Source organism: Saccopteryx bilineata, chromosome 3, assembly GCF_036850765.1.
Source record: "Saccopteryx bilineata isolate mSacBil1 chromosome 3, mSacBil1_pri_phased_curated, whole genome shotgun sequence".
In the NCBI taxonomy this organism is placed as follows: domain Eukaryota; kingdom Metazoa; phylum Chordata; class Mammalia; order Chiroptera; family Emballonuridae; genus Saccopteryx; species Saccopteryx bilineata.
The window spans coordinates 241,971,022-241,998,502 of record NC_089492.1 but is presented as its reverse complement, the minus strand read 5'-3'; the positions used below and the strand labels follow the sequence as shown (position 1 = coordinate 241,998,502).

The 27,481-nt window shown below is 40.2% G+C and overlaps 1 protein-coding gene and 1 pseudogene across 1 annotated transcript in view; one reads left to right on the top strand and one right to left on the bottom strand.

Moving 5' to 3' along the window:
- Positions 1-27,481, bottom strand: part of C3H1orf87 (chromosome 3 C1orf87 homolog) — an 82,295-nt gene that overhangs the window by 46,593 nt on the left and 8,221 nt on the right. Inside the window, 5 exon segments of the mRNA XM_066264989.1 lie at positions 4,132-4,321; positions 7,783-7,903; positions 10,573-10,861; positions 11,418-11,546; positions 17,655-17,874. Of these exon segments, the coding sequence (XP_066121086.1) occupies positions 4,132-4,321; positions 7,783-7,903; positions 10,573-10,861; positions 11,418-11,546; positions 17,655-17,874 (949 nt within the window).
- Positions 15,086-15,316, top strand: LOC136332562 (small nucleolar RNA U3; annotated as a pseudogene).

Sequence of the window (27,481 nt, the reverse complement as noted above, 5' to 3'; positions counted from 1 at the left end):
ATTCTCCATTCCATTTTCTTTCTCTTCTCCCTCTGATATACCTATTATTCTTATGTTATTCTTTCTGATGGAGTCAGACAATTCCTGTAGGGCTTTCTCATTTTTTATTATTTTTGAGTCTCTTTCTTCTTCTCTCTGTTGTGCCTCAAATTGTTTGTCTTCTATTTCACTAATCCTATCTTCAATCTGGGCTGTTCTGTTAGCTAAGCTTGTTACCTCATTTTTCAGCTCGTGAATTGAGTTTTTCATTTCTGTTTGATTTGTTTTAATAGTTTCAATTTCCTTGGTAATATATTCTTTGTGTTCATTGAGTTGTTTTCTGATCTCCCTATATTGCCTTTCTGTGTTTTCTTGTATATCTCTGAGTATTTTTAAGATTTCTATTTTAAATTCTCTGTCATTTAGCTCCAAGGCTTCCAATATGTTAAATCTTTTCTCCATAGATTATTCCACATCTATTTGTGTTACCTCTCTTTCTTTTGTATCCATAATATTCGATTTCCTCTTTCTTATCGGCATCTGAGAGTGGTCTTGTTGATAGCACTAATTAGAATTAATAAAGAGTAAAAAGTAAAAAAAATAAAAAAAAAATAAAAAAAAAAATAAAAAAAAGGTAAAACACCCCACAAAAAAAAACAGTAATAATTTATTATTTCCCCCTTTTTTTTCTCTTCTCTTTCCCTCCTCTCCCCTCCTCAGGGAAATATCGTGCCTATAATGGAGGGCCTGATTTGGGGTGAAGAGTTCAAGGGGCAAAAATAAGGAGTAGGGACCTACTAATTGCAAAAAAAAAAAAAAAGGAAGAAAATCTTAGACAAGCATAAGATGATTTGCTTGTAAGTGATGGTCAACTAAGAGATATAATGAGAGGGATAAGAGGGAACCAGAAAAAAGGACCAAAAAAGAATAATACAGAAGAAAAAATAAAAATAATAAGTAAAAATCTGTTGTATTAAGTGGAGCGAAGACTAAATACAATGGAGACCTTGGGTTGGGAGGACCCAAAATGCCACAAGAATAAACAAACAAGAAAAAAAATAAAAACAAAAGCAAAAAAGAGAAATAAAGCCAAAAAAAAGCCTTGAGTCCCAAATTAACTAATTTGTTCGTGATTGAGGATTATATGGGAGGAAAGTAAAATGAGAAAAGAAAAAACGAATAGAAAGGAAAAAATAAGAAAAAGAGAAAAACGAAGGAAGAAATAAAATAGGAAGAGAAAAAAACAAAATAAAGCAAGACAAAAAAAAACAAAAGAGGAGAGAGTGAGAGTTAAGTGTTTTGGAGTATAACCTTAAAGGAGGGTGAGGATGAATAAGAGAAATAAAATGCAACACTCATGGGTAGTGTAGTTCAAGAAAGGGGAAGCATAAGATGGGCAGAGAATAGAAGGACCGAGGTGGAGGAAATAAAGGCAATAAGATAGAAGAAACAAACAACAACAACAAAAAAATTAGTGGATCAAGTTGTAAAGTCTGGATTTTTCTTGATTTTGAGAGGTTAACTTCTTCCTTTTTCTTTTCTCTCCCTCTTCCTGGTCGGTGACTCTGTACCCCAGGCTCTGCCCCTGTGTCACTCTTAGGTAGGGATTTGCAATTGATGGGATTCTATGGCAATGTCATATAATTGGCTTTAGTCTTGCTGGTAGTCAAGGCTTGTTGGCGATTGCAGGGTCCAACGATGAGAGAGTTTGCTTTCCTGGATTTTCTCTCCTAGTCCCCCCTTTCTGAATTAGCAGCCTGGTGATCCAGCTATAAGGCTGCAACTGCTTCTGCCTGGGGAGTAAGAGGCTCAAAGAGCTGGGAAATCCCCACTCTATCCCCACTCAGTGCAAGGCTTTGGGAAAGGCTCTGACAGTCAGGGCTTCCAGTGTAATCAGGCGGGGGTGGGAGTCAATTGTTGTCAAGGTGACTGTTCAGCGCCTATCATTTAGTTGGACTTCTCAACCCAGGCTTTCCACACTTTGTAGCCTGTTTTTGCAGGGAAGAAGAGGCACTAGTCTCTGCTTGCGACTAGTGTAGTATAGATCTTATTATCTGCCAAGTCCTTCTTGTTAGCGTTTATCCCTGAATATGGAGGCTCTATCAATCAGAAGTTGCCCCCGCCCCTTTAGCGAGAGGCACTAAAAAATATCACGCCTCTTGTCTTGGATCGCTGAACTGAGAGAGATCTTATCAATTAGAACTGAGGGTGCGCAGATTTCATGGGTTAAGCTAATTTCAGTGATTGGGTCGCAGCTGTGCTTCCGAAGGTATTTTAGGCTGCCTGCGCACGCCCCTCCCCCAAGGCTTGATTGTTAGCTTGAATGGCTGGGTGAGGTGCCCCGCCCACGGAGAGAATCTCCCAAGCCTCTCCCGCTCGCCCCGCCGCTGGCGGCTGGACCGCACCAGGTGCAGGATAATGGAGCCCCCTGGGTGTGCGGGCCAGCAGGGCGCCCTGGGCCTGTGGAATGCCCAAGGCATGCGTGCGAATGGGGTGCTCCGGGCACCGGTGGCCGGCGACCCCCACTCGCTGTGTGCGGGCCGCTGGGAACGTCAGCGGTGCTCAACCGGACCAGCGCGCGCGCGCGGCGGCTCGCGGCTGCGGCTCTTGGCTCCCAAGTATGGGCTGACTCACCACAGGCGCACTTCCTCGCAGTTTGAAAGAACGTCCCTGTGGTAGATTCCTCCACACCCTCGTCTCTCAGATTCAAGTGATAACAGTCCTTTCGCTATCAGTTTGTGTGGAACTCCGGAATGCTCCGAGGATAAATTTTTCTGTTTCTAGTTGATAAATTTGTTGTGATTTAGGGGAGAGCTGTCAGACGCGCTGCTCACGGCGCCATTTCCGTGACGTCGACCAATTCTTTTTTTAAATGAGAGGAGGGGAGGTAGAGAAACAGACACCCACACATGCCCTACCAGGATCCACCTGGTGACCACCATCTGGGTCTGATGCTTGAAATCAACTGCGCTATCCTCAGCGTCTGGGGCTGGCTCAGACCTAGTGAGCTATCCTCAATGCCCAGGGCCAACACTCAAAACAATCGAGCCACTGGCTGTGAGAGGGGAAGAGAGAAAGAACAGGGAGAGAGAGGGGAAGAGAAGCAGATGGTCACTTCTAATATGTGCCCTGATCAGGGATCAAACTGGGGACATTTGCAAACCAGGCATCTGATGCTCTACCCACTGAGCAAACCACTATTTACCTAGATGAAAGATATTTTTCAATTTTTCCAATGGGACTCAATTCTTCCAACCCCACCCCTTCTGTACTTTCCAATTTCTTCTACTTTTCTGGAATTCTAACTTTTGTGTCCTGAGCTCAGTGGAATCTTCCAGATGTCTTCTGCCTAATGGAGTGCCAATTCTGGCTCTTAATTTCCAGTTTTTTCTGTATTTTGAATCCTGCCTCTGCCACTTGCTAGCTGAGGCCCTTGGGTGACTCAACTGGCTTCTCCGAGACTCAGATTTTAAAATTTATTAAATGAGTATGGTAACAACTACTTAGAGTCTGTTGTTATTTTCAAGGTTGGATGAGATGATGCAAGTAAAGCATGTAGTGCAGCACTTGGCACTTAATGAGAACTCAGGAAAGCTCAGTGGTGACGGTTGCTGTTAATGGAATTGTAGTATTAGTGGTAATTATTATTTTGCCTGTATCCTAGGTAGCCTCATGACTGGCGTTTATGGTTCTGGATCTTCTTTCATGAAATACATCTGCACTGTTAATTAGCTCTCCAAAAGGAGCACGTTCATTTCTTTCAGCAGTAAATCACATAGATCCTTATAGTTTCATGTTCCTAAGGACTGGGATACCCCATGCTGACCTCATAGAAGCCGGTAGAAGATGTGAGAAATGAACATTTGGCTTTGGCAAAATACTTGTTTTTCATCGTGAAATATTATTTGGGTATTGCCATATTCTATATTGTTAACATAAAACATAGCTTGACATAAGTAATTCCTGGAGCAGTTCTGCACGTTCCATAATTCCTTTTCTATTTTATTTTTCTCCTTTCTGGCACAGAAAATAAAAAACTGTAATACATTCTACAGGCAGAACATAGTTCCTAACTGTGCCTTCTTACTATAGACTCAATGCTGCAAGGTAGATTTTTAGAGATGAAAAAATCTGAAATCTAATTTTGGTTACCTTGGGTAGGGGCAGGTAGCCAGAGAATGCACGATCTTCTTTTCAAAAACTCAGATTAAGGCTCTCTATACTGAGTTTGCCATTGGCTGTCCTGAGTGCCATCTTGAAGATCTCCAGCAGGCTCTTGTTCACTTCTGACTGTAAGTTGGAATGTTGAGGGGCAGTACTGTTTGGAAGGGCAGGGGAAAGTCTGTGAAAAGAGGATCCACTCAAAACTTCTGTGTGTTTCCATCTATGTCTCGCAACTCTGTTGCATACTGGCAAACCAGAAAACCCACCCAGTACGGCCTTCTGAATCTTGGGAACCTGGCCGTGGGACTGTCTGTGCTGATTCCAAAGATTACCTCAAACCTATTCTAGTCTAGTGTGCACCATAGCCTCATCTCCAGGAGGAACCAAGCCATTTGACTAGAATATAGACCCAAGTTTGTAACCTGCTCTCTTTTTGCCGGTTGACAGAAAAAATGAGAAGTGTCCATAGTAGTTTCCTTACCCTGCTAGATCTTACTTTTTAAAGCCCAGATAATCAAATTTCCGAACTGTACATCATCACAAAGCAAAGCAGATCCTGGTAGGTCCCTGTAACCAGGGATCCTATATAAAAAAAAAAATTGTGAACCAGGCGAGCTTCCTACATTATCCTTAACTCTGCTATTTGTATCGGGAAAACCCAGGAAAGTTTGAGGGTAATTATGTATTTACCAGTTGGCATGCCAACATATGTAATTATTCAGATGGTATCTGACTTTTGCCACTTTATATAACAGGTGGAAAATACCAGAGTTATTAAATGTTGAAGTCATTTATTTTATGAAACTAGTTTGAAATGTTTACTTGTTTAACTTTCAAAGGTGTGTGTCCTTCCAGATCTGACCAAACTATTTTCTCTGCAGTGACTCTTTATCCTAATTTCCATTGTGTCAGCTTAAGTGTCACTTCCCTAGAGTGAAGTGACACACCCCAACCCCTACTCATCTAAAGTAGTTTACTTTCAGGCGTGTGCTGGTGAATCTAACAAACAGCTCTTTAGGATAAAGCCCTAATTTGGAGCACTACTAATTCTCGTGGTGTGAATATGCCCACCATAGCTAATTTCAAGCTACCAATATGATGGCACTGAATGTGGAGTTGGGAACTGATGCACATAGGAGGCCCTCAAGATGCTGCAGCACCCCCTGCTTGATAACTCTTATAGATCCTTGTCTTTTTCCTTTCTAAGTCTCCCTTGAGTTGTATTCTCATCTTTATTTTCTCAGTCATTATTTCATGTCTGACTTCCCTAGTGGATGCTCCATAAGGCGAGTTGAGTCTGTTTTGTTCCTTTCTATTTCTGGGAGATGTTGTACAGTTTCTGCAATGGGTTATTTTTAGATGTATTTAACTTTCCTGAAGGTCATACTGGATCTCCTTTTGCTCTGAATCTCCTACTTGAGCTTCGGCACCAAACTATGCTATTCTGAATTACTTAATAATAGCTAATATATTTTCAGAAGTTTGGTACAGGAAAAGACCAGTGGCTATTTGTCTTTGTTTTGGTCTCCTCGCTGTATGCCATCTTTTCCTTGTCCATGGAGTTCCCCAGCTCAGGAGTCTGCCTCTCACTCTAGCAGAGGAAAATGCCCGCTATTTGCCTTACCATGCTGCTGAGGGCACATGACTAGGGCCTTGCCAATTACACGTATCTATCCCAGATTTGAATCAGAAGTTTTCCCTCCTCTTTTCTTTTCTTGCAATGCCAGTTTCTGGGGGTAGGAATTCATGAAGCTCTAGCCCCCATCTCTGTACAGTGATTATTGCATGGGCAGATGTTGTATGGAACCCATTTACTGCAGCTGGTGGGGTTTCTAAGAAAACCTGCTGCAAGAGTTCATTTTATCTGGTCCAACTTAGATGATGGTAGTATTGCCACTCCTGCTCCCACCAGTGATTCTGGAGGCTTTTTAAACATCACAGAGCTGCCTCATTAGAGGATCTACCTGACAGATCATGGGAGGGCACTTTCCTGAATGGCACATTAATTAACAAAGGACCTGGATTCCTTACAGACCATTAATCCTGCATTTACTTCTACACACACCATGTCTGGTTTGTGTAAAGCAGCACCTTCTCTGATGAGTTCAAAGTGATCTCTTTATGTACTTTTTTATAGGGCAGATACCTAAATGTCTTTGCATGTGAAGTGATGCAGGCTCTTTGGATAATTGGAGGTGTCAATTACATTCAACACTGAGCATGTCCCATGTGCCAGGATCTGTGCTAGAACTGTGCTAGACACTGGGTTGGCCAAGACACAAGCTATTCCTAACCTCATATGTCAAGTAAGTAATTAGAAGTGCAATGTCTGTTATGAAGGGGAAAATCTATGGGACCATACAGTAAGGAGACATAACTGAGTCTAGGGCTCTAGAGAAGCCTCCTGACTAGGGCTTATAAGACCCATATCTGCCAATGAGCGGCCATGTTTTCTGGTGCACAGTCTATTAACTCTCAGGGACCTAAATCTCACAGTCTGTATTACATAAGCGTGGCTACTGATTATTGAAAATTTATCGGGTTTTATGGCTTTCAGTAGGTCAGTTCCTCCAAGAGTGGTATTTGTCTGGCATATACATGGCCATATCACTTTCTTAAGTCTGTGAGCCCTTGAAGGAGTGATTGGGTCTTGCCAATCTCTGAATTCATTGTGCCCAGCAAAGTGTTGGCAAGCAGCTTATATTCAATGAATTTTTGTTGAATGACGTGTTAGAGTGAAAAAGGCACACTGTAGGGACATTTGTACAGAAAACCCTACCTTTTTCTTAAAGGAAAGCGGTTAATTCCTATCCCATGGCTCTTAGTCACTATGTCACTTTATCTGTAACTGGAAAGAAAAGAGTATCTTCTGGAAGGACAATTAAAAATAATAACAAACATTTATATAGCACTTACTGTGTACCAGGGACTTTTAAAAAAGGACTATGCATTAATTAACTCAGTCACTGTTACAAATCTCTGGAGTTAATTCTATTATTATTCCCATTTTACAGTTGGAGAATGGAAGCAACAGAGAGGGTCAGTGACTAGCCTAAGGTTACAGAGCCAGTTAGTGGCAGAGAGACAGGGATGAGTCCAGGCTTCTGGCAATGGAGTTATGCTCCTACTCCACAGCACTTTGCCACTTTTTTGTGGAGAATGCAGAGACTATCATGGTTGACGGTGTTCCATCACTAATGATATTCCTCACATTCTATTTTTACTTTTATTCATTTCTTTTCCTTGAGAGTATGTAAAGGCATTATTGATTCCTGTGCCTCCAATGTTCCTGTGTTCGTACCTGTAGCCCAGGAGTTCAGTGACTGAACATATTGCTGGAATCATACTCTAGATGAGTTCTGCACCAGTAAACAACCATTTCTTCATAATGTTTTTCATTTTCACATATCCACCTCATAAAAAAAAGACACACACTTGATGTTAAGAAACCTGTGCAACTGCTGTAAATAATTTCTTGTGTCAACCTATTTACAACATAGAGAGAGAAAACTCTAAGTATAAGCCAAGTGTTGATGAGCAGCAGAGTGTTCCTGCATTGGGTGAGTTTGTTGAGTGAATGGCGGGCTCTGCTCGCCCTAAAGTCTAGGAATAATATGCCCACAAAGAGGGAGACAGTACCTCTCACTGGGCTGGCTACCACCCTGAGCTTTCTGCAGGCTGCTGTTCACAAGTGTTTTGCTTGGCTGTGAATCATCTGAAGCTGCAAATTTTAAAAAGCACAGTAGCTTTTCATAGTCACCTGAAAATTAAAAATAAAACAGAACATCCTCATTTAATTTACACTTACGGGAAAAAGGCCTGCTGAAATAAAATGTTTGAAATCGTTTACCATTAAAAGTTTTTAAAGCAGCTTAAAAATATAATTTAATAATTATTAGTGCTTTTAAACCAAATATTCCTATTATTCTCCCTTCTGAGTAAATGGTAAAATTGTACTTTCTGGTTGCTGTGTGGTTGGGTAGGCCCATGTGACCAGTTCTGGACAATGAGTTGTGAGCAGAAGGGACATGCGCTACTTCTGAGTTGAGGATTAAACTGTTGACATGAGACCTTCTAGAGCTCTCCTTTTCCCCTTCCTCTATATGTAAAGATATTCCGGAGTGTCTGCTTCCTCAGCATGGGTTTTGGAGTTAAGAAAATGACAATGCTAAGAGAGCCTGTGGCTGCTGACTCATTACAGAAATGTAATGCAAACAAAAAATAAGCTTTGTTGTTTTAAGCAACTAAGATTTGGGGGCTATTTGTTACTACAGCATAACTTAGCCTTTACCCTCTCTCTCTATGCTCTCTCTCCCACAATTCTTATATATTAATTATATATATAATATATGTTTATATTTAGATATATTCAGATTATTTGAGACAAGGTCTTACTATACTAGCTTACCACCACCACTACCACCTCCACCATGACCTCCATGACCTCCACCTCCACCTCCACCTCCACCTCCACCTCCACCACCTCCACCTCCACCTCCACCTCCACCTCCTCCACCTCCACCTCCACCTCCAACTCCACCACCTCCACCTCCACCTCCTCCTCCTCCACCTCCACCTCCACCTCCACCTCCACCTCCACCTCCACCTCCACCTCCACCTCCACCACCTCCACCTCCACCACCTCCACCTCCACCTCCACCACCTCCACCTCCACCTCCTCCTCCTCCACCTCCACCTCCACCTCCACCTCCACCTCCACCTCCACCTCCACCTCCACCTCCACCTCCACCACCTCCACCTCCACCTCCACCTCCACCTCCACCTCCACCTCCACCTCCACCTCCACCTCCACCACCTCCACCTCCACCTCCACCACCTCCACCTCCACCTCCACCTCCAACTCCACCACCTCCACCTCCACCTCCACCTCCTCCTCCTCCACCTCCACCTCCACCTCCACCTCCACCTCCACCTCCACCTCCACCTCCACCACCTCCACCTCCACCACCTCCACCTCCACCTCCACCTCCACCTCCAACTCCACCACCTCCACCTCCACCTCCTCCTCCTCCACCTCCACCTCCACCTCCACCTCCACCTCCACCTCCACCTCCACCTCCACCTCCACCTCCACCTCCATCATCAGCATCACCGCCACACACACACACATAGGAAAGGACCAAAGGAATCTTGCCAATTTCCATTGCTGGGCTGCAGGATATCCTAGGAACTTTGGTTTGTCGACAACTTGAGGGAAGTAGAGCAGATAGCAGTGGGGGAAGGAAGCTAGATACGTCCCTGATATAAACTATGTTTCAGACTAGAATTTTTTTTTAATTTTTTAAAAATTTTATTTGTTCATTTTAGAGAGGAGAGAGAAATGGAGAGAAAGAGACAGAGAGGGAGAGAGAGAGGAGAGAGAGACAGAGAGAGAGAAGAGAGGGAGGGAAGCATCAACTCCCATATGCGCCTTGACCAGGCAAGCCCAGGGTTTCGAACCATCGACTTCAGCATTTCCAGGTTGATGCTTTTATTCACTGCGCCACCACAGGTCAGGCCAGACTAGAATATTTAACTGAACTAAAGACTCATGGAGGTTGTACTAAGTAGTTGCCATTGTATTGCTAAATACGTCTTATAAATACACAACTAATTTTATTTTTACAGGTTAAAGGTGGGCAGGAGAGAGAACTTATTATATATTTATTTGTGTACCTACTAACTGTTAAATATGAAACCAGGTAATTTGCATTTATTATGTTTCTAATTCCTCAGACTATCCCTATGAGGTTGTTTTGGCCCGGCTTTCTATTAACACATGCTCACTAATGATTTTCCCATTGCTATTACTTATTATTTTGGAGCATTTTTCTCTAGCTCCCTGAATTTGGTTACACTTGGACCACACTTTATATTCACTCACGTGTGTGAGCTTGGGAACTGTAAGCAGAGAAAGAACCACGCCCTTGTATTGGGGAACCTTTATCTTGGCCCTGGGTGTGCCATTATTTCTCTGGGTGCCCTGAGCAAGTTCCTTAACCCCTCTGGGTTCAGTTGCTTAATAAGTAAATTGATGGTGATAAGTTATAGTTCAAAAACACCTCCTACTCTCTAGGAACTGTAATACATCTTAGTCAAGATCTCCATTCTTACCTTGGAGTATATAGACTTCTCAGCTTGTAAATAGAGTTAAGTGCACCCATTATCTTGAGTCTGTAACTCCCCCTGTAGTGTTAGTAGACATTGAAGGTTGGGACAGGAAAGCCCTTTAAAGAAAAATTAAACAAGACAAAGAGACCTAAATTTATTTTCTAGTCTGGTCTATTCTGACTAGAGGTTCCCGCAGATGAATATAAATAAGCTTTGTATCTTAGGGTCAATAAGAAAGGTTATTTTTTTAGGAAAGAATGTAGGATTTTAATTCTATTTCTCTGGTGAGTGTAAGTAAAATAAATAAAAGGAATCCACCCTCAAAATGGCAAGGTGGCCATACCATTTCAGGAGAGCCATCCCTGGAGAATCTCTGGCAGAGGATCCTGACTGTCAGTAGCTGGAGATGGACTCCATGCCTCAGGAAGAGGTGACTCGGCTGAGACTGAAGAAGAAATCCTGAAGCGATGGGATCCAGGATTTTCAGCTCTTTTTGAAGCTTGTCTAATAAGCCAGTACTCAAAGGGTGTGCCTTGAGTTCTCTTCTGACAACGTTGAGAAGGAAAATGTCTTCTTCTGTCAATCCACTTGACCTCTAGCCAATGTCCTGACACAACAACAGCAAATTAACAGGGCTCTGAAATATGGCTGACGGTCAGTGCAAGGAAGCGATAGCCTAGCAGGGCTGGTATGGGAGCATCCACTTTCGATCCTAGCCTAGAATAGGATGAATTAGTGATACCTGAAGGTAAGTGTTCAGTCTGGGTGTATTTATTAATTTTTAATGCCTTGGGACCCTCTCCTTCACAAGACAAGAAGCAAATCATTTCAGGATACATGTTCTGTCTGTCAAAAGGCTCCTTAAGGTCTATCATCTGTATTTTACAAAATAACTTTTTGATTATATGAAAATTTAGAATGACATATCTTAGAGATCTACTAGATTTGGGAGGAGGAAGGTGGGAGGAAGAAGTTGAGACAGTTGAGGTTTTCCTCTGAGCTCCCCAGGAAAGCTTCCTGGAAAGATAATTAGACATATGGAGTCAGGTGTCCACTACTCCATCCTCAGACTGTTTATCTGCTTCACGTCAAAATATATATAGTCAGCAACTAATACTCCTCTATCTGCAACAGAGAACAACTCACTGACTCAGCATACACACCTCAGGTTGGTCAGAGCCTCCCCTTCCCATCTGTTCCAAGGACCAGTCCTTAAGTTTTCTCCTGGGGAGGCCATGGATATAGGACAGGGACTGGTCTCCAGTTGGTACAGAGATGCAATGGACATGTGCCTGTTTGGAAGTTTGAAAGAAACAAAGACAAATGGTAGTATGTGTCAGAAGGGGGAAGGGAAAAAGAAAGAGGAAAGAAGAGACACTATAAGTGAGCCAACCAATTTCTTAAAACATATTCCTAGTTCCAAATGACTTTAGTCCAGGTACTCATTAGGTCTCCAAGTCCCCAAAGAAGAAAGTTTGCCTCAACATCAATTTCAGCCTTATGTTAATTAATAAGTGTTTGACAAATAGATGAATAATTACATATTGTTTTGCTTGTATAAGAAAGAAGGTATCTGTACAAATAAAAGTTAGGTAGAACATAAGGTATTTATAGACAGATTGGGGTTCTTATTGGAGATAAAGGTATACTTAGGCTTTTTTAATTAGCAGATTTAGGAAGGGCAGCAAAGGCAGTTGAGAACTTTGTCAAGAATGGACTATAGGAGGTTAAAAAGCCCAGACTATTACCTCTCAAGAGCAATGTTATTAAAGGGTAACAGAATCAATGCTGGAACAAAGGTCAATGATAGAAATCCTATTCTCTCTCTCTGTGAGCTATAGTGTGTTTTATTTCTCACATTTTATGATGGTTTGACATCTTAGAGGGCCTGTCTGTCTGGAGGAGACTGTCCCCTTCAGGCCTAGCTAATTCCCTAGAGTTAGTGAACAGCTGCCTGCTAATACCCTGATCATATATATGTCAGCCAAACAGACCTGCGGCTGTATCCCCAATCACCCCCTTTATCTAAGCTTTGTGCACAAACCCAGTTTCCTCCTGCCTAAAATCAACCAAGGTCCGGACACCAGACAACTAGGGACCTGTACCCGAAGCCTGCTGGGGAAGCTAACCAGTTTACCCTGCCTTTCCTTTCTCGTGGAAACTCCACAAGAGTCTGTGGCCTGTGCTGTCCCCTCACCTCTCCTGCCTCCTGATTGACCTTATCACTTCCCTGTGTGGCTGTGTGTGAGGTGGTGGGCCTCCTTTTTGTGGAAAACATAAATAATAAATTCTTTTTTCAAAGATAGTTGTCTCTCCATCTGACACTTTGCCATAATTGCAAGTGTTTGAATTGTAAACAAGATTTTTTTAAAGACTGCTTATAAATAAGACTATTTTAACGTAGTTATAGAAATGAAAATTTAGAGACAGTATCAAATGCATACTTATAAAGTCCTATTGCTTATACAATGAATAATATTTCATTGTATGCATACACATTTTGTTTATCCAGTCATCTGTTGATGAACACCTCGGTTGCTTCCCCATTCTACTTACTGTGACTAATACTGAGCTGATATCTAAGTTGAGACCTCACTGTAATTAGGATTAAATAAAGATGGAGGGAAGAGAATTTCACATAAAAGGAATAGCACGGGGAAAAGATAGGCGGTAAACAAGACCAAGATACTATCTGGGAAACTGAAGTTCAGTTTAGTGAAAGGTGGGGATGGGAGGGAAGCAGAAAGAAGACAAACTTGAGTTAAAATGTTAAGTCAAGGAGTTTGAATTTTATACTAGGGCAATGAAAATTAAACAGTGGTTTTCAATGTTTTACATAGGGGTTACTCTTGATTTGTGGTTTGAAGTTTCTCCTAAAAGAGGTAGCATAAATATCCCTGCCCCATAAGTGTTATGCTTTAACATGTGATTTGCTTTGGCCAGTGAGCTATTGGCAGATAGGACACAAAAAAAGACTTAAAATTTACTGTGGTTGAGTTTGTCCTCTTGAAATATGTCCGCACCATGAGAAGAACTTGCGTTGAACTGCTCATTTATTCAGACCAATAAGAAAAACACAGAGAAGATTTGAACCAAATTTATAGTGAGTAGCCAACTTGAGGAAAGCCCAAGTGAAATAAGTAAATACTGTATTAGTTCACATCTGCAGATGTGGGCATGAGTTTTTGTAAACCACTGAGTATGGGGGTAACTTGTTACACAGAAGTATTATAATAGCGGACCAATGCAGAGAGGAAAGGATAGAAAAGGGGAGCCAATTTGAAGATAATTAAAATCTCCCTGCTGAAATATAATGGTGGTCCTACTATGATGATGGCAGAGGAAACATAAATAAGAGGGAAGTTTTGAGAGACATAAAGGAGGTAGAATTTAAAGGGCTTGGTGATTAGTTGGTTATCAGAGTTAGGGAGAGAGGGAAGGAAAGCATGGCAGTTTACTTGCAGGTGCAGCTGAGAGAGCTGTGAGACACAGAGACAAGAAGAGCAGAATAGAAGATTCTGAATATGTTAAATCTGAGCCACCAAGACACAGCCAACTGGGAATGTCCTTGATGTCTGTCTATTGATCTACTATGTGAGAATAACATTCTGGGCCTCTCCCTACCTCACAGGGCTATTGTGCAGAACAAGCACTATAAAACAGGCAAAAGGAGTTTTAAAACATTACCAGTCAACTGTGATAATTATTAAAATTAAAGCACTCACACTTTGATTTTCATGGTGCCAGATACAAAAGCACACTCTAATTTTATTCTTGAAACCCTGCTACTGAGTTTGTTGCTAGTCACACATGACATACATTCTTTTTTATTTTCTGAGAAGGCAGAGCTGATGATTCTGTGAAACAATGTAAACAATCTATATATTTTCAAAGACACTTGAGGAGCAGACTTTGGGGACAGAAATACCCTAGGGCTGGTGGTGGAAAGAGCCAGGCTCTTCACTTCTGAAACCTTGAACAAATCATTCAGCTCTTAGGGTCTCTTCATTCTTCATTTGTGAAATGAAGTTTTATATAAATACATGTTGATTTCTAAGATACCTTACTTTTCTTACATACGTGAAACAAATTCACTTAACATTTTCTGCTTTACTAACTTCCTAGTAATAGTATTCTCCAAACTGGATCTGTAATTTAGAAAAAAATATCACACGTGCTCACCCTCAACCACGTCATCTCAGTATTTATCAGCAACTCCTTTTTTGGAGAAAATTCAAATAGTCCAGACTGCCTCTTACATGCCAGGCAGGAGAGCTTATTTTCATCTGTTTGTGAGGGATGAGGGTTTAGACAGGGGTCCCAAACTTTTTACACAGGGGGCCAGTTCACTGTGCCTCAGACCATTGGAGGGCTGCCACATACAGTGCTCCTCTCACTGACCACCAATGGAAGAGGTGCCCCTTCCGGAAGTGTGGCGGGGGGCCGGATAAATGGCCTCAGGGGGCTGCAGTTTGGGGACACCTGGTCTAGAAGGAGTTCTGATTGGTGTGTGTGTGTGTGTAGGTGTGTGTGTGTGTTTTTCACTGAGGCATGATTCCATTTACCAGTTGTCAAGGTGGTAATGAGGGTCTCTGCACCAGGAAACTGTGGGTGCCATCTGGCAAGCCAGTGCCACACTCTTGGCAGACAGAACCAATTAGGCCCACACCTCCCACAAGGCCTTGCTGTTTGGTGGTTGAGTGTTAGTCCTGCTGAGCCTCCCACAAAAAACCTTGTTGAGTTTTGTGGGGGGGGGGTTTGGTGGTGGGGGGAAGGACATCTCATCTCCCTCTGGTGCTACAGAGTTAGTAAAGAATCTAGATGACGGAGGGAGACTATACTTTCAGGGATAATTTCTATAGTTCATTACTAGAGAAGCTTCTCTGAATGTGTAGCACCCAAAACCATGGGGAGGAGGCACAGCGTTCTTTCCTGAGCATGAAGCAAGCTCTTGGTGTTGCCTCAGATGATGGAGGTCCATGAACAGCTTATCCAATAAAAACGCTGCCCATTGTAATGGCTAATGTAGAGTCCATGCCAGTAATGGACAACTGAGTGTGGTAGGGGCATGTCAAGAAACAAATTTCCATTGATAAGAGAAAAACTAGAAATGACTTAAATGCCCACTAATAAAGAACAAGTTAAATGAGCCATGCTCTAGCTGTATAAAGTAGTGAATACAATTTGGTGATAAGAACCTAGAACCTGTGATTCTGCCACTTAGTCTTATGATCTGGACAAGGCACTCTATTCCTCAGTTCCTTCACCTCTGAACTGAGGATAACAAGTTTTCCTACCTCATTGGGTGCTTGAGAGTCTTAAATTAGTGAATATATGTCAAGAGCTTAGAATAGCTCCTGGCACATAGTAAATGCTATTTAAGTGTTTGTTTTGAGTATGACTCTCGTAGAGCCATTGAAGAAGATGCTTAGGATGAAGATTTTGAAAATAGGGTAGAATTCTTGCTATGAAGTGAATCAAACAGAATAACAAAGAGTATAGACATCATGTTTCTCGTTCTATATGCATGGAGGGAAGAAGAAAAATAAATATACATTTTTGTTTTGTTGAGTTTTATTTTCTTCTTCATTATATTCGTCTTCCACTTTCCAAACTTTCTGCATGAGTATATAATATTTTATAATTAGAAATATCAGCCTGACCTGTGGTGGCACAGTGGATAAAAAGTTGACCTGCAACACTGAGGTCGCCAGTTTGAAACCCTGGGCTTGCCTGGTCAAGGCACATACAGGAAGCAACTACTACGAGTTGATACTTCCTGCTTCTCTCCTGCCCTCCTGTCTCTGTCTCTCTCCTCTTCCTAAAAATCAATAAATAAAATCTAAAAAAAAATCAATAAAAATTTTAAGAAAAGAGAAGAAAACCTGGGTAAAATCTTATCTGCACACTTATGAATCACTTTAAGTTTTCCAAGTATCAGTTTTATCATACCACTGTGATAGATATAACCTCTCAGGTTAATTCCAAACTGTAAATGATAAAATTTACCTGAAAGCACTCAGGCAATAATAAGGTTTTTCTATTTTTTTAAATTGTTTTTAGAGAGACAGAAAGAGGAAGAGGGAGGGAGAGAGAAACATTTTTTTGTTGTTCCACTCAGTTGTTCATTTATTGGTTGCTTCCTGTAAGTGCCCTGACTGAGGATGGAACCTATGACCTTGGTGTTTGGGGCCGACCCTTGACTGAGCTAACTGACTATGGTCCATAATAAAATGTTTTATAGCTATAACACTTTTACCAAGGTCATCCTTGGAGAGCAACAACAACAAATATATTAATGCCAGGGTAACATTAGGTAAAAACTCAGAGGTCTTTAGAGTTCGTAATAGATTATTTCACCTCTGCAGATGCATTACGTTCTCCTCCAACCAAGTCCTAAATTCAAGGACTCATTATGAGCAACTCAAAAGAACATATTAACTGGGGATTAGGAAACCCAAGTCCCGGCATAGGCTGTGCCACTGACATATTTCACAAGTCACTTTTATTTCTGGACCCTAGTGTTCAAGTGGACCTTTCAAGTATGGGGTGGTGAGCTGTAACCACTCCAAATAACTATTTTTCCCGGTGTTCTTATGAACAAAAGTCACAAATCCATAGGCTTTTATTTTCTCATATAACTAAAAACTAGCTCATATCTGAGTGATTTAGTAGGGGCTATTAAAATTATAAACTAAACATAGTTACGTGCGAGTGTACTGCAGACTCTAATTCAGTATTCTGCTAAAATATCTGGCTGAACTTAATGCTTGGCAGCACTGCAAAACTCCTACTTTATGTATCTGTTTAATTTCCATTTCAGCAATTTTTGGAAAGGTCAGTTTGTTATCAATGAATTGTTAGTTTTGTCTTGATTTGGATCCAGTTTTTAATTGCTGCTATTCTTATTTTTTAATTAGATTCATCGTTATCAAGTTAGTTTGTTGTGGATTGTTTGGTTGATTCTTAACAGATATAGATTTCTATTCAAATAGTTTGGGGCTGTTAACTTTTTCATATCTGGATATGATTGCAAGGGAATTTGAAAGTAAACAATCTCTCCTTGTAATGTTAAAGAGACACCACCACCTCATCTCCAGCCTACCTTATATTGACATTTGCATGAACAGTGATGATTATCACTATATGACCATCCTTGAGTGAGCCACAGAGTAGGTTTACCAACTCAATTGGTGGTCAAGAAAGATATAATATACACAATAACCTCAAAATTCATTTTCAGATTGAAAAAATTCATTCTAATTCTATTTATGCATTATATTTATATATTAATTGCCACTAGTATGCATGTGTGTTAGTATGAATCTATGTTTCTATCCTAATAATGAATTTTTCTGACTAGCCTATTACCAAGAAAAGTTCAGGTATTTGTCACTCACTTTGCCATCCAGAAAGCTGCTACTACTGAGTGCTTCTGTTAGGAGTTTCTGGTTGTTCTCTGGGTGCTTGCTGTCTTCCACATCATCTGGGTCATGACTGATTTGATGATCATTGGGATTAATAGGAGCTGGGGGGTCTCTGTTCATCTGCCTTGTGTTAACAGTCACAGATTTCTATAGCTCTCGTTGAGTTTCTGCCTTCGAATTCTCATTCTCTTTGCTGCGAAGAAACAATTTTGTCCTTAGTTACACATAGAGTGGATCTGTGTGCACTAGACTGGCAGAAACAGAAGGTGTTTGTTGGTGTAAACAGTGGTAACCCAGCACAGTGGAATGAAGCAGTAAAGGCTGGTTATTTGTCTGCGGATCATTTACCATAGAGAAACCATGGCATTATTTCCTTAGGCTCTATTTTCCCCTACCTTATTCCTCGTACCATAAAAATAATCTATCCATCTGCTCCAGAACTCTTTTTTTTTTTTATAATAAATTTTTATTAATGGTAATGGGATGACATTAATAAATCAGGGTACATACATTCAAAGAAAACATGTCTAGGCTACTTTGTCATTAAATTATGTTGCAAACCCCTCGCCCAAAGTCAGATTGTCCTCCGCCACCCTCTATCTAGTTCTCTGTGCCCCTCCCCCTCCCCCCAACTCTCTCCCTCCCTCCCTCCCATGTCCTCCCTCCCCCCACCCTTGGTAACCACCACACTCTTGTCCATGTCTCTTAGTCCCATTTTTATCAGAACTCTTACTATAAGTAATAGGAGTGCAAAAACAAGCCCTATAGATGATCACATATTTTGCTTCTATGTCTTAGAGGTATTTTTAGTGTTTTTAACTAGAAAAGAGAAAACATCAAGGCAGTTTGCCAGATCCTGTTCTGCTCTCTGTCTGTCCTCAACTCCTCACCTTGAGGCTTCTTTCTCTCACATCAGTCCTCCATTGCAGTTTAATATTACATAGAGAAAAGAAAAGGAAAAAAACCTATAGGCATGATTTCAAGAAAAGCAAATAACAAAATTAAACAATTACTCAACCTTGTTTAATTACTAAAGACTTGTAACAATTTAATGCACCATTTTAAATACAGAAAACTTATTTGAAAATTAAAAAATGCCAGTGGCTACATAAATAGATAAAATTAATATAGTGGGTGACCTGAACAGAGTCAGAAAGTTGAAACTCTTTAACATAATAAATCAATTTTTAAGATTGTGTATTATAAAAAAAATGCAGAAGAAGAAGAAAGAGTAAAAACTCTAAATATTTAGTAATAGGTAGATCTTTTGATTATATTATTCTATGTTCCTATGATAGAATATATAGAGCCATTAAAATAGAAATAATTTTAATGATGCAAAAAAATGTCCAGTAATACAAATAAGTAAAAAATAGAATGATCTCAATTATGTATAAAGCATATATATGATATATGTGTTTTTGTGTGAGAGTACACAGTATATCTCTAGAAGGATATATACCAGAAGTGAACAGTTAGTCTCTCTGGATAGTAAAACTCAGTATATTTCATTATATTCAAATATTACTTTATATCTTATAAAACTATTACTCTAAATTTTCTACATGAGGAAATATTTTATATTCAGGAAAAATAAATCTCAAAATAGTTATGCTTTATGACTAGAAAGAATTCTATTCATTTCAGATGTTGTATTGATACGGTAGAAAAATTTGATTTTAAATCATGTCATACTACCTGAGCATAAAACAATTGCCCCAATATTTGTTGATTTGAATAAAACCAAACCCTAGGCAATGATTTAAATGCATGTATACTTTTTACAGGAATCTTTTGGGTTATGGCAGCATGAGAAGGAAAGAAGGCCTTTGGAAAAACTCTGAGAAACACCTATATTTATAGAGGGACTAGGAGCCCTAAAAGAAGATTTAGAAGAAATACTCAGTAAGGCAGTGGGGAACTATGAGTGTGGGTTCTTGGCAGCAAAGTGAAGAGAATGTTTCAAGAAAGAGGCCATAGTCACCAGTGTCAGGTACTCCTGAGAAAAGAAAGCTCTGAAAAGTGTCCATTGAATTCAGCCATCAGGACAATATCAGGAATCTGGTAAAGGAGCTTCCGTGAGCTAATGGAGGTGGATGCTTGGCTGAAGTGGGTTGAAAGAATAGCAGGAATGAGAAATCAAAGACAGGAAGTGTAAAGACCTCTACGAGGAAGTTTGGTTGCAGAAGGGAGAGAGATAGCATGGTGACTGGGATGCAATATGGGTTTCAGATAGAGCTTTGTCATTATCTTGTTGAAAGATAGCAAGGACTTTACACATTTAAAATTCTGATTGTGAAGAGCCAACTGAACCAGAGAAAAGTAGAGGATGTCATTGATAAAATAAGATGAACCCCGACAAAGTGACATGGGATATCGCTCAGAGAATGGAGGCGGAAATAAACCTCAGCATTGGGTAATAAGGAGATAGGTGAGAATGGAGGCAAATTTATTTGTACATTTGGTGACAGGGTATTGATCAAATTGCTGACATCTTGAATTTTCTTTTTGATATACATGTTATGCTTATCTGTTGGCTTTCAAGGGGGGAATTGCTAGGGTAGGAAGTTGACTAAGGGTAGAGGGCTTGTGGCCCTGGCTGGGTAGCTCAGCAGGTTAGAGCATTGTCCCCACAGACTGAGGTTGTGGGTTCCATCCCTGGTCAGGGCACATGCAAAATCAACCAATGATGACATGAGTAAGTGAAAAAACAAATAGATGTTTTTCTCTCTCTCCCTCTCTGTATTTCTCTCTAAAAAAAAAAAAAATCAATAATTCTTTTTTAAAAGGGTAGATGGCTTGAAATAGTTCCCATGGAGAGTGGAAAACAGCTGATCAGAAAAGAAGACAGGTTGACTGGACAAAAGTGAGTGGTAAGTGCAAGCTGGAGACAGTGACTCTGGGGCATCAGTCTGAGAAGTGAGTGTTCTCCTCTAGAACTGCCTAGTAGTCCTTGTAGAGATGCAAAGAAGACAGTGGGACACATTCAGGCCTGGGGCTTTGCCAGACAGGTGTATTCAGTTAACAACAGAGCAGGATGAAGATATAGAAGAAAAATGTATATTTAATGGATAGTTCTTGCAGTGAGAGAAGATGTATAACATATGGTCCCTCACCTCAAGAATCTTAAGTTCATTTGGTTGTCCAAAAATAACACAAATAATGAAGTTAAAAACTGGTATAATTTATTTCTAAAATTAGATAGCTTCCAGATAATGGTTCCTTTTAGAGAGTTGTAGAGCCCTGAAGAGAATACGAAGGCGGGGGGGGGGGGGGGGGGGGCATCTGGACTATTTGTACTATCCTGTTTTTTTATCTGGATATTTGTTGCATGAATGTATTGTGTTTGTGAAAATTCAGGGAAAGTATACTTATGACATGTACTTTTATGTATATGTATATAAATATATTTCTATAAGGTATTTAAAGAAATTGACATAAAATTTATATAGTATGAAACATACCTAGTTATCATATTGATATATATTAGGTGAATCTTACAAAGAATTAGTGCTATTTAAAGTTCATAAGAGAAATAAGTGAAATAAATCAGGTAGAGAAAAACAAATACCATATAATTTCATTAATATGTGAAATCTAAAAAAACTGTATAAAACAAAACAAAAATAAATTCATAGATACAAGGAATGGACTGGTGGTTATAAAAGGGGAAGGGGAGAAGGGGAGGGTGAAACGGGAAGAGGCATAGGGGACCAGTTATATGGTGATGGATGGTAACTAGACTTAAAGTGGTGAACAATATGTAGTGCATACACACATCGAGTTATAATGTTGTAAAACTGAAATATATATAATCTTGTACACCAATTTTAACCCAAAAATCTTAAATGAGAAATAACTATGGTTTGCAGTAGTTGTAATAATAATGGTGTTACTAAAACTTTAACCATGTGACAGTCACACTATAGACACTTACATATACTTATTTATTTTTACTTATTTATGTTTGTCTTCTTTTTAGAGAGAGAGATACAGACAGACAGGAAGGGAGAGAGATGAGAAGCTTCAACTCATAGTTGTGGCACTTTAGTTGCTCATTGATTGCTTTTTCATATGTGCCTTGACTAGGGGGCTCCAGCCCAGCCAGTGACCCCTTTCTCAAGCTAGCAACCTTCGGCTCAAATCAGTGACCTTGGGATTCAAGCCAGCGACCTTTGGGCTCAAGCCAGCGACCATGGTGTCATGTCTGTAATCCCACACTCAAGCTGGTAAACCCATGCTCAAGCCGGATGAGCCCACACTCAAGCTGGCAACTTTGGGGTTTCAAACCTGGGTGCTCATCATCACAGATTAATGCTCTATCTACTGCGCCACTGCCAGATCAGGCTACACTAGTTTATTTAATTTTCAGATCAACCCTAATAGTTTGGTGCTCATATTATTCCCATTTTAGAATGATGGAAAAAAGGTTCAGAAAGTTTGATTTGTCTAATTCTGCATGGCTTTTCAGTAATGGAGACAATGCAAACTTAAATTCCTACTGCCTGTAGATGGGTCAGGAGAGGATCCATAAAAGTTTGGGATCATGTGAGGAGCAGGAAGTAGAGCAGGAGGCAGCCAAAGTAGGAAATTCAGGATTTAAAGGCAAAACTGGGCACAGGGAAAGAGAGTTAGCTCTTCCCTATAAAGTCTAGATTGTTGAATCATTTCTGCTTTAATCACCTTCAAAATCTTTTTGTATGCCGTCTCAGGACAGAATTGCCTGAGAAATGTGAAATGAATCTGCCTATCTGTTAAAACAGCCACAGTAGAGGTAAAACCAAAAATAACCTGTTAAATCTGTTCAAAGTAAAAGCTGTTAAAAAAAGCAAACATACATACACAGTAGTTTAAAATTATCATGAAAACGACTCCCCAGCTGAGAAACGGCATGTGTCTGCTGTTAGCACAAACATTTCGTCAACACACATTGGTTGTTATGCTGTGCACAAACCCACAGATCCTTCCACATTTGTGTGCTACCTACCTGCAGCACTGAAAATAGAAATCTGCCATTTCAGTCGAATTAAAAAAAAAATGCCATCATTACTATCTTGGAAGTGAGACACAGCTGGCTTCCTCATGTGTACTTCTGACCTCAGCTGCTGCTCTCAGGGACCCAGTGATGAGTTAGTGTCATCTGGGAACTACAGCGATTAGGGAGTATTATTGTGCTGCTGAATGATAAATAAATGAGGAAAACAATTGTTCCCTCTCTCACACTGGGATCTTCCTGCAAACAGGCTCTTTAGTGCCACTCAGCTCCAGCCCAGTCTCAGTATTAGCAGGAAACACTGCAAAGGTGGCTAGATGCATCCCCTGCCCAAAGCAGTGGAGAGATTACCCATCAGCCCCACTTCCCATGTAACTCCAGCTCACCAGATCTTACATTTGATTTGGATTACACCCCTGCCGAGAACATCAAATCTCAAACGGAGGACCCAAGGGGCTCAGCAAAAAAGGTCACCAGATGCCATCTTAAAGGTCTGCCAGCCTTGGCAGCCACTCAATGCCACCAATTTCCAACTGTGTGCTATCTAACAGGCCCCAAACCCTCTGGAGAAGACAGCTCACACTGTGCCAAGGCAGTGAATGGGGATCTAATTTCAGTAAATGAAAGCATGTTCTTATTTGGAAGTAATAACAGATAATCAACACAACCAGACTTTTCTTTTTTTAAAAAGACAACAAAATAAAAAATAAAGCGGGACTTGGGAGGGAGTGTAACAGAAAATTTCACTTGACTCCATGGGGAAGCTGTAATGTGAAGCCTGAGCTAATGTAGCAAATGTTATTGTGATGAAGTGTGAGGGGTTTTCATCTTTTTTTAATTCCATGAAGCTATAACGTGGATTATTATCATAGAAATTTATTCAAGAAGAATTTTAAAGAACTTTAACTCCCAAACCTATGCCTGGATCATTTATTTCCTCATCATTGTAATTATATGAGCTAACATTTCTAAATGCTTCTATGTCAGCTATCACATGCAAATTTACATAAATTTTTTCACATTATATTAATAATCCTGAAAAGTAGGTATTATTGTCACCACTGTACAGATGAGAAAACAGATGCTCAGAGGGATTAATTGTCCAAGGTCACTTGCTATTAAGTACAGATCTACTAGGACTCATACCCAAGCTCCAAAGCATAGACTCCTGCCTCTACAATTACTCCTCAATTTTATACCCATAATATATTTTAAACAACAGGATTTGGCTTCTCTTTTAAAATACTCATTAACAAATACCATATATAAAGGCATCTAGTTCATCTTCCCAGCTAGATGAAAAGTCCCTCTACAAAGCACCTTGGTGGTTGTCATTCAGCTTTGGTTTGTAATCTTCCCAGGGACAAGAAATTCAATACATTCTTAGAGTTATCCCCAGAACATCCCATTTCTTTCTTTATGACATTGAGTCAAATTCTGACACCAATGAAAATAACGAAAATTATATTAAATGGCATTTGCACTACACTATTTCACAGAATAGAAATGATTTCTCAAATTAAGGTCATTTTGGTTGCAAAATTAGCACCCGTTAATCAACAATTGTTCTTTGGTAGGATGTTGTGATATCCCAACAACTTTCTTCTTCTGTAGCATTCTTTCTTCACTTATATGTGAGGAGCCAATGAGCCACTTCACCCGCAGGTGTTGTAAAGTACCAAAAGCTACAGAATTAATATTAATATTTTGGGAGGCTTGAAGAACATTTTATTAATTTGGGTTAAGGTGTGCAGAGAAATTGTGAGAATAGTCTCTGTACTGTGATTGGCATTGCATTGTAAATGCAAAGGGGAGGAAAACATGGATCCCCAGACATTCCACCACACCTGTGGGGAAAGGGGTGAATGGCTAGCCAGGTGCAGGGAGAGAAAAGCCAAAATAAACCTTTTCTTATAACTATGAGCCATTAGCAGGCATTTGTCCCCATGGAAATTACCTTTTCTATGTAAATGCATGTGGTTAATACGTGTGACTCTGGACAGAGATGACAGATGAACACTAAATAATATGGGAATGCTTTTTAATATGTAAAAATATATCTTTCTGCCATTGTGTTGACTTGTAAATTTTGTTTTCTCCAAAAGGATGTATGGCTTGCAAATTGAACACGGTCCTATCATGTTAAAGGACATATGACTATAACCAACAGTGGTAAAGGGCTACTAATTACAATTTTTGCTTCTGTACTTCCCACTTACAAAACTATAAAAACCAAGTAGAACAAAGGGCCGGCGCGCTCTCCCTCAGATTTCTGTTTGGAGTAGCCGCCGCTTGGCCAAGCTAGACAATAAAGCTTTGGTGTGTAATCGACGGACTTTGTTTGTGTCTTCAATGTTTTGGGTCCCTCCGGATTAGGATTAACAATATGCAATTCTACACTATTAGATATGTTTACACCATCGATATTTCCTTCTGACTTGTCTTTGAGCTATAATTACTACCTTCTTAGTCGAGGCTGTAGTGGTCATATAATCCACTCACTGTCTTCAGATTGTGTGTGCCTTCGAATTTATAAAAATAGGTGATAACTGAAAAAATAAAGTATATATAAAGAGATAATGGGCCCTGGCCGATTGGTTCAGTGGTAGAGTGTTGCCCCAGCATGTAGACATCCTGAGTTCTATTCCCAGCCAGAACACACAGGAGAAGTGCCCATCTGCTTCTCTACCCTCCCCCCTCTCATTTTTCTCTACCTCTCTCTTCCACTCCTGCAGCCAAGGCTCTATTGGAGCAAAAGTTGGCCCAAGCACTGAGGATGGCTCCATGACCTCCACCTCAGGTGCTAGAATGGCTCCAGTTGCAACAGAGCAATGCCCCTAATGGGCAGAGCATCTCCCCCTAGTAGGCATGCTGGGTGGATCCCGGTTGGGCACATGCAGGAATCTGTCTCTCTGCCTCTCTGCTTCTCACTTCAGAAAAATACAAAAAAAAAAAAATCTGATGTGAAAGCCCTGGCAGGATAGCTCAGTTGGTTAGAGCATTTCCCCAAAATGCAGAGGTTGCTGGTTTGATTCTCAGTTGGGGCACAAACAGGAGCAGATTGATGTTCCTGTCTCAGTCTCTGTCTCTCTACCTTCCTCTCTCTCTAAAATCAATAAGATAAGGTCCTGGCTGGTTGGCTCAGTGGTAGAGCATCAACCTGGCATGTGAATGTCCCAGGTTTGATTCCTGGTCAAGGCACATAGAAGTGATCATCTGCTTTTCCACCCCTCTCTGTCTCCCTTCTCTATCTCTCTTTTCTCTTCCCACAGCCATGGCTTGGTTGGAGCAAGTTGGTCCTGGGTGCTAAGGATGGCTCAATGACCCCAGATGTGCAGAGCATTGTCCCATTGGAGGCTTGCTAGGTGGATCCTGAGTGGGGTGCATGTGGGAGCCTATCTGCCTCTCTGCTTCTCACTGAAGAAAAATTAAAAAAATAAAATCAATAAAATAATTATTAAAAATTTTGATGTGATAAAGCACATTTCTTCAGAATCCTTAATATTACAGATTAAAATATAAAGCATTATCACAATGTCCTCAGGTGGATTATACTCAGGAGCATTGCAGACTGCTGCTTTTAAATCTCTGAGCCAACCTTTATCAGCTTGAAATTCAATGTCCTTTTCACTTGCATTCTCTGTTTTGCTTTTGCAAGTCTAAGCAAAATAACTGTGCAACTGCCTGGTCTCTTCACCAATTATCTCAGTGCTTTCAGACACAGTTTCTGAGCCAGGTCTTCTGTCCATACTGTGAGAGGATGCAACACAAACAGTTCTCTCTCCATGCCACCCTCTAGAGACATACACACGGTCCATTGCAATGGGGAACAATAATTATTGCTATGGTATCTTCTTTAATTAGGTTGAACTTATTTAGGAGTATGTAAAGAGAGCATGGATTTAAAAATGTACTCTAGGGCAGGAGGAGAGTGATAAATAGAAAACAGGATTTTAGGACAGTGAAACTACTCTGTATGATGTTATAATGATGGATACATGTCATTATATATTTGTCCAAATTCATAGAATGTACAACACCAAGAGTCAAGTTTAAGGTAAAATATATAAGACTTTGGGTGATTATGTTGTCGATCTAGGTTCATCAATTTTAACAAATATATGACTCTGGAGGGGGTTGTTAATATGGGGCAGGCTATGCCTATGTAGTGAGAGGCATATATGTGTTATCTCTGTACCTTACCCTTAATTTTGCTGTGAATGTAAAACTATTCTAAAAAATCAAGTTCTAAAAAAAAGTGTACTAGACAAATATAAATAAGTTCTTTCTCAAAATGGTAAGTTGTTAAACTAAATGTGGCAGGGTATATTATCCCGTTAGAGAAATTTTCCACATATATATACAACAACTTATGTTTTATTTGGCTTAAAGATAGAATTATACAGTTTTGTAATCTTTTTTAAAAAATCCAGTTAATAATACAAGATAACCTTACATATTATATATCTCTATAAGAATATTTTAAATGTCTTAATAGTATTTTTTGTATGCATATGCAAGAGTTTATTTAATGAGTCCTATATTGTTGAATATTTATTGTTCCCCAATTTTTACCAATTTAAATATTGCTACTCTGCTGGATTTATTCCTTTGTGGTTTGTTCCTTGACTACTTCTCCATGCCAGAAAGCTGACATGTGCATAACTGATTAGCTGATTAGTTCCCATGTCCTCTAATCTAGCTGGTTTTGAACAGTGGGTAGCCCAAGCAAGAGATGGCTTTCTCCCTGCAAAATTCCCTCCAGATACCTGTGCCTCTTTCCCAAAAGTCACTACTTTTCCCAAGA